This window comes from Orycteropus afer, unplaced genomic scaffold (assembly GCF_000298275.1).
Source record: "Orycteropus afer afer isolate SDZICR_OR568_19922 unplaced genomic scaffold, OryAfe1.0 scaffold00469, whole genome shotgun sequence".
Classification (NCBI taxonomy): Eukaryota; Metazoa; Chordata; class Mammalia; order Tubulidentata; family Orycteropodidae; genus Orycteropus; species Orycteropus afer.
In genome coordinates, this window is record NW_006922056.1 from 2,028,361 (window position 1) to 2,035,914 (window position 7,554).

The 7,554-nt window shown below is 61.4% G+C and overlaps 1 protein-coding gene across 1 annotated transcript in view; it reads right to left on the reverse strand.

Annotated features, from left to right (window-relative positions):
* Positions 1-2,163: 2,163 nt before the first annotated feature.
* Positions 2,164-7,554, reverse strand: part of MTG2 (mitochondrial ribosome associated GTPase 2) — a 9,457-nt gene continuing 4,066 nt past the window's right edge. The window contains exons 3-9 of the mRNA XM_007954720.1: positions 6,972-7,087; positions 6,098-6,316; positions 5,553-5,691; positions 4,515-4,905; positions 4,207-4,293; positions 3,681-3,839; positions 2,164-2,269 (exon numbers count right to left, since the gene is read on the reverse strand). Of these exons, the coding sequence (XP_007952911.1) occupies positions 2,164-2,269; positions 3,681-3,839; positions 4,207-4,293; positions 4,515-4,905; positions 5,553-5,691; positions 6,098-6,316; positions 6,972-7,087 (1,217 nt within the window). The remainder of the gene's footprint in view (positions 2,270-3,680; positions 3,840-4,206; positions 4,294-4,514; positions 4,906-5,552; positions 5,692-6,097; positions 6,317-6,971; positions 7,088-7,554) is intronic.

Sequence of the window (7,554 nt, forward strand, 5' to 3'; positions counted from 1 at the left end):
AAAGTCTGTTGTCTTAGAGAACACATACGGCGCCAGCCACAGAACGCTGCAAAAATGTGGATGTGCTGTCCCTCCAACCTGAGCGCTCAGGATGCGCAGCAGGCTCCTGCATCCTCCTGCACGAAGCCAAGGTGTCTGACGTTACCTTTGGGGACCCAGGGATATGACAAGGAGACAGCTGGTATGGTTATAGCCAGGCCTGATCTCCCAGCCTCGGCTCCAACAGCTAGGGGTGGGAGGGCCTGTGGTTGTCTGGCCACTGTCTCCCCGACGCCTCGCCTGTGGCTGGGGACAGGGTGCAAAGATCCCTACCCCGGATACCTATGGGAGGGTGCAGTGGGCACCAGGATGGCTAATTTTGAATGCCCTATGGATGCCCCACAAGGGGTGCTGGTCCTTCTTAGATTGTTGATAGGGGAGCAGTGGCCATACTTTCAACAGAAGTGGGAGGTGGGATCTGACGTGACTCCAGGGTCACCCCTGTAGGACAGCCCCACCCTCTGCGTGCTGTGTGGTGGGCGTGGGGCAGGAGGGGCTCAGGACAGCCTCTGGGTCAGATGTGTTCCTGCTGAATGCAAGTGAAGCACTTATTGAGCACTGACTGTATACCCAGTTGTCTTGGCTCAGGGAGCTGTGAGCAGCAGCCCTGCCAAGTTAGCTGGTGGCAGAGGAGGGACAAGTAGACATGAGCCAGGTGGGGCCTTGGAGGCTCAGCTCCTACCACCCAGGGGCCCAGCCAGGTCGGGGGCACTTGGAGGGCAACAAGTCCAACACCTTGTTTCACAGGTGAAACTGAGATCAGCGGGTGGGGACAGCCCTGGCCCACACAGCAGGTCCATGTGAGGCCAGGACTCAGAGCCAGGCAGTCTGAAGGGATGCCAGCCTCCCACGCCAGTCCCACCAGAGTCCAAGTCCAGATGGGGCTTCCGGGCTAGTTTCCTTCTGCAGAACAGGGGGCGCTAGGGGGACATCACTGGGGCTCCCCAGCCCTGCAGGCAGGAAGTGCTGTCATTACTGAAAGGGTCCTATTGTGGGCCACACAGGTAGCTGCTTCAGCATGGATGCCACCACCTCCCACCTGTCATTGAACCCCAGGGCCTGTGGTGGCCCCAGCACCTGGAAGGGACACGCTCCGCCTCCCTCATCATCTCAGGGGTAGGGAGGAGCCAGGATCTGGCATCTGTCGGTGGGAAGGAAAGTCCCCTGGGCCCACAATAGCTCCTCCCCCTTCTGTAAAAGGGGGGTCAAGTGCCCCTCCCTTCCTGATGCCTTGGTAACAAGGCCTGGTCCCCTCCCCAGGCCTCATGGTGCATTTATGTCTAGCACCAGGGTGTGGACATCCAAGGGCTGGGGGCCCTGGGGGAGGGATCAGGGGCCAGCTGGGGTAGGGTGGCAGGTAACTCAGCTCCAAGAGGACAGGTCCAAGGGCCAGAGTCGTCAGGGAGACCATGGGACTAACCAGGGAAGGAGCGAGGCCTGAGTTGGGCCTGGTGACCGCATGGGAAGGGCAGCGGGGGCCCCAGGAGTGAACACTCAGACTCCAGGGGCAGCAGCCCAGCACCCATTCAACACTTCCGATGCTACAGGGTTGCTGTGGGTCAGCGTTTGACTTGATGGCAACAGATTTGGGTTTGGGGTTTACGCTTCAGGAAAGGATTCTTAGGGACACACTGGTGAAATACTTGGCTACTAAAAGGTTGGCAGTTCAAGCCCATCAGCTGCCCTGAGGGAGAAAAGACCTTGGCAATCTGCTCCCGTGAAGACTGACAGCCTTGGAGACCCTGTGGGCAGTTCCACTCTGTCCTCTAGGGGCGCTGTGGGTCAGAATGGACTCCACGGCAGTGGGTGTGGTTTGGGCTTTGCTTCTGTGAAGACTGACAGCCTTGGAGACCCTGTGGGCAGTTCCACTCTGTCCTCTAGGGGCGCTGTGGGCCTGCTTCAGGATGCTTTTTGAGCTCTTCTTGTTGAACCCATTTTGCCCTTCAACAACCCCACCAAGTAGGCACCATCGCCCCCCATTACAGACACGAGGTGCAGGGCAGCTGAGTGACCTGCTCAGGGCCACAGGGCCGTCAGTGCTGGCGTCCTGCTTCATCCCCCCGGGGCCCCCAGCTCTCAGGGCCACCTCGCCTTCCTCTCCAGAGCAGGCACCACGGAACCTGCTCAGCGGATACGCACACCCAGCTGCGCTAAGATGTCTCGCTGGGGGGCCTCGGGGCGGCCCTCACTGCCCCTTCTGCTGACAGCAGGCCCTGCTTCTCCTTTGGGACTAGGGGCAGGGCAAGCCGGGAAGGTGGACGGGCTGGATCACGGATGGCCTCTCCCGGAGGCCCTTGGTCCAGCCTGCCAGGGTGCCCAGCCTCCCCATGTCCTTGCCCCGCCTATGCAAAGGGCCACCTGCTGTGACAGCATTTGCAGACGGCCCAGAACGGGCAGACCCAGAGACAGCAGACTCGGGGTGGCTGGGGCACGAAGTCCTGCCGGTGGGGCCAGGGCCTCCTTTTGGGGTGAGAATGTGCCGGGAACGGACAGTGGAGAGGGCCTCACAGCCTGTGCACACACTAGAAACCCGAGTTGTCCACTTTCAACAGTGAGGTTTCTGGTATGGAAACCATATCTCAATTCAAGAAAAGATGTCAACATTTCTGTCCCTACAACAGAGGAGAGACAGGACCCACAGGAATTAGTCCCCTGTACCTAACTGGGTGGTACGTGAGCAAGAGATCAACGTTAACGTTACGGCCAACACTTTCTGGGGGTGCGGGAGATCGGCAGGCCCGAAGGCTCAGTCCCAGCAGCATGAAAGCATTGAGTAAGGGCTCCCTCGTGGAACAAGGGTGAGACCCTGGTCACGGTGCCCCACCCCACTTGGCTGGATGGAGGGCCCTGTGGGTGTGCTGCCCGCCCAGTGTTGCCACCACTGGTCACTGGATGCTTGGTCCTCAGCGGTGGCACCAGCAGGTGTGGGCTGGGGTGGCCCTGCTGTGATACAGAAGCAGAAGAAAGAGAGAAGGTTGAGTCTTCATCCACGTCTGATGGTTACATAACAAGGCACAGGGAGACACCCTTCACAGTAGCCAAGTGGATGGCCAGCAAACAAGTGGCGAATCACATGGGCCAGAACTGGACAGAAGAGTCATGGCCGAGGAGCGGGGAGGGCGGGCCGGGGCAGGAGGGCCGGGGCCGAGGAGCAGGGAGGGCGGGCTGGAGTGGCTTGGAGAGGGGCATCATGGCTGTCTCATACTCCCACTCCCGCAGGTCACATAGTGGTGGGTGACCCAGCTCCAAGGATGAAAGCCAAGGTAATTAGCGCACACTCAGCCTGGTCTGATGTTAACAAAACCCTTTGAGGTGGCCTGAGAGTGATGTACGCAGGACCTTTGAAATTATAAGACATTAAACCAAGCTCCGGCTAAGAGGACTGCCTTGTTCTAGTCTCAGATTTGATGTTAGATCAAAACCAAGCTGTTCCAGATAGGGAGCCGGGCGCTGGCTGGCGGGCGGGGGCCTGGCCATTGTGTCTTGACTGCAGCCCCAGCAGGGGACTTGCAGGGCATCTCCAGCCCCGGGATGAGCCAAACCCAATGGCCGAGTCCTCCCGAGGACGCTCGTCTAGACCCTTCACTTGTCCCCTCCTGGACTGTGCGGGGAGTGTGCATGGAGACCCGGCCCAGCCCCACCCCATGTGCTCGGTGCAGCCAGGCGTGAACGGGGCTGAGGGTCCCCGTCCCACGAGTTCATCACGTGGTGCGGAGGCTGAGGCTTGAGCCACCACGGCGCGCCCACCCGGATATTGGGGGCACTCGGCTGTGAAGTCCACGTCCGGTTCCTGTGGGAGTCTGAGCACACGGGGAGGAGCTGTCCTGCCTGCCTTGCAGACGCCACTCGCAAGGACGGCCCGTCCCCCAAGCCCTGCATGGAGTCGTGGCAATGTCCTCACCCCACCTGCAGCCAGACTGCCATGCAGACCCGGCCTGCCAAGCCGCAGGAGCAGCTGGTGATGAGCCCACCAGGTGGGGAGTGGACCTAGAGGCCCCATGTCACAGATGCAAAGGGACAGTGGTCAAGGCCCAAGTGTGGCCGGGCCCACGCCAGCCTCTGCTTAGTTCAGCTGTGAGCGTGCATTCTTAGCATCTTACACCATCACTTAGCACTGTGGTCCCCTGCTAATTAATTAACACAAATGAGTCCAACCTCAGCAATTACCCAGCGAGGGCCACGGCGGTGGGAAGTGCTGTGAACGGAGTGGGTGGCAGGTGGTACAGCGTATGCTGGTACCAAAGGGACGCTGGCCTGGAGGGCAGGGGTGCACTAAGGGGCAAGCCCAGGCTAACCAGGGAAGACACAGGCACCAACGGCCGACCCTGGACAACCCGCCAGGCGCCTCCTCGCACACGTCCACTGCATTCTGTGATTTATTCAGGCAGCAACCTGGGAAATCCTCAGGCTTCCACTGGTGCCCACACCCTACTGTGCCCGCTGGCACCAGCGGCTCTGTCCTGGGCAGACACTACCAGCAGAGCGGTCGGTGGCTGAGTGCCCGCTCGGAGTCCACATGGTCATCACGCAGCTCCTTCAGGCGCACCAGCAGTGCCTCCAGGTTCTCCCCGGTGGTGGCCGACAGGGGGATGAGTGTCCGCCCGAGGCGGCCCAGGAGCTTGGGCAGGTGGCTTCTGGCCTCGGGGAGGTCAATCTTGTTCCCAACGACCACGTGGGGCCTCTCGGACAGGCCTTCTTGGTACTTCTCCAGCTCACACTTGAGATCTGAGAGCTGTGCCCAGGGCTCAGGCCCCGAGAGGTCGAGCACAAACAGTAGGAAGCGGCAGCGCTCGACGTGACGCAGGAAGGCGAACCCCAGGCCGCGGTTCTGGTGTGCACCCGTGATGACGCCGGGGATGTCGGCCACTGTGGGCGGAGACACGGCACAGGGTCACACCGTGGCCCCTCCACACCCTGCCGACGTCCCTCCACCTTGAGCCTGGACAGAAGCCTGGAGCACAAGGCTGCAGGCACCCTTTTCCGGGGTTTTAAGACTTGTCCTTCTGAGAACAGGAGGGCAGCTAAGCAGCACGACTCTGACGTCAGGGGCCCGTGGGCGGGCTGACAGCGTGCATCACGGCTCTGCAGTACCAGACACGCTGTAGAGCTGGGGCGACCGGCACGCTGCCGGTGCTCTCACAGGCAACACGGACAGCGCAGTCTGGCTAGCTCCGAGCGACCCAGAAAAGGGGAGACAGGATGATGTGAGGGGCGCCGAATCCCGGTGGAGCGCTTCACTGATATAAAACGTGACACGACCACCATCGTCCACCCGAGCAGAGGAAGGTGGGACAAGAACAATGCTCTCTGAGGGGAAGCTGACTCCCGATGGAACAGGAGCCCACAGATTCCAGAGGGAAGAAGCGGGAGCAAAGCTCAAGCCTCACCTGACAGGGAGCAGTGTGCCCTGTCACCCAAGAGAAGCAGTATGTCATAACAAGGAAGCCACCGCTTATCTTCCTGGCTTGCTCCCATCACCTGGCTCAGGCCACCTGATGTGGTGGAAGTCCCACCTGTCACTTGCTGGTGGCCTTCGTAGTGCACAACGCCAACGTGGGGCTTCAGAGTGGTGAATGGGTAGGCGGCCACGGCAGGTCTCGCGTTGGAGATGGCTCGGAGCAGTGAGGACTTCCCGGCGTTGGGGAAGCCAACCTGGAGACAAGGAGTGTGGGCCCCATGATTCCAAAAAGTCACCCCATGGCCACAAGCGCATTACAGTGGAGGAGGACAGCCCCGGGAACGGGGGTGTGGGAGGAGGTGACCCACAGCCACAAGCCCATCACAGTGGAGGAGGGCAGACCTGGGGACGGGGGTGTGGGAGGGGATGACCCACAGCCATGAGCCCATCATGGTGCAGACAAGGGCAGCCCTGGGGACGGGGGTGTGGGAGGAGGTGACTCATGGCCATGAGCCCATCACAGTGGAGGAGGGCAGCCCTTGGTGAGTGGGGGAGCCCGAGCCGACCTCAGGGGCAGCTCCTCCTCTCCCTGGGGATGGCAGGGGCCTGGTGCTCCTCCCTCTCAAGCACTGGGGATGGGAGTGGCGTGACGACACCCACCATCCCAGCGTGGGCCACCATCTTGAGCTCCAGGAGGAGGGTCCGCTCCTGGCCGGGCTGCCCGGGGGTGCAGGTCACAGGTGCGCGGTTGTCATTGGCCAGGAAGAAGCGGTTGCCCTTCCCCCCTGCGCCCCCAAGCGCAGCGATGTACTCTTCGCCTGGGCGAGAGAGGTCCGCCACGGTGTCCTCTCCCTCCTTGACCAGAGTGCCCACAGGGACCTGGAAGGGTGAGCGTTGACAGTCTGAGGGCCACACCAGGAAGGTAGCACCCACCTGAAGTCACTCCTGCAGCAAAGCCGGAGGAAGAGCACGAGAGGAACGGCTTGGACGGCTCCTCTGTACCGACCTGTTTGGGGACGGGGAAGGGGGCTGGCTGTGTTCCGCCCATCACGCAGCTACGAAGCCCAGGGGAGGCCCCCCTCACGCGCTGTTGCACTCCCTTCAAACAGTACGGCTGCCGTGGAAGCTGTGTTCCTGGGAGTCTGCGTGAACTGAATCGTAGGAGAGGCTGACAACCATCTGGGAGAAGAAGCCCCCGGCTCCTGGGGCTGCTGTGAGGCTGGGCTACAGCGGCCGAGGCGGGGCTGCCCGGGCCCAGGAGGCAGAGGGGGGACTCGGTGGGCTCCCACCTGAAGAGCACCCTTTCACAGCCCGAGACCAGACCCTGCATGCTCGCAGTGCAACTGAGCACAAAAGCCCACCTGGGGGTCCGCGTCAGGGCACCGCCTAGGGGTCTGTTAGGGCCCCCACCTGTCTGCCCGAGTCTCTGTTTACTTTTCCCGTGTTTCCATGAAGAGGGCCCCCTCTGAGTAACACCGTGGAAGGCCGAGGTGCCAGACGGCCTACAACAATGGGAGCAGGACCAACGGCTCACCTGGATGTACAGGGGATCACCGTTCCTTCCAAAGCAGTTCTTCCTGCCACCATCGTCACCGTGGAAACCCTGGTATCGAGACAGGACCGAGGCCAGAGACTTGACTTGCCTGTCAACTGAAGGAGAGCAGAACCCTCACTCGCCTTCCGGAACCATCTGCACAGTGTTCTCTGCATTCAGTTATAACGTTAAAGCGCGCGTGGCAACACGGAGGGAAGGAGGAGCACGTATGATGAAGCCGGCAACCTGGTCTGTCTTTGCACCAAATTCTTACACTTCTCCCAGAAGAGCTGCTCAATGCTGCCTCGGGGCATCAATTAGACACGACTGCCCACAGGGTAAAAATCACGCCCATGTGTCCACATTTACTTCACAGTCATGTCAGGGACGGATGGGGAACTGTGACCCCCAAGTCGCCAGACACCGGCCTCGCCCCACAGGCCGCTGCCTCTCAGGACAACGCTCCCCGCACCCAGCCGCCGGCCACTGGCTCTGCCCGAGGCCCCTGGGCACCCGCCTCTCAGGGCGACCCTCCCCGCACCCAGACGCCGGACACTGGCTCTGCCCGAGGCCCCTGGGCACC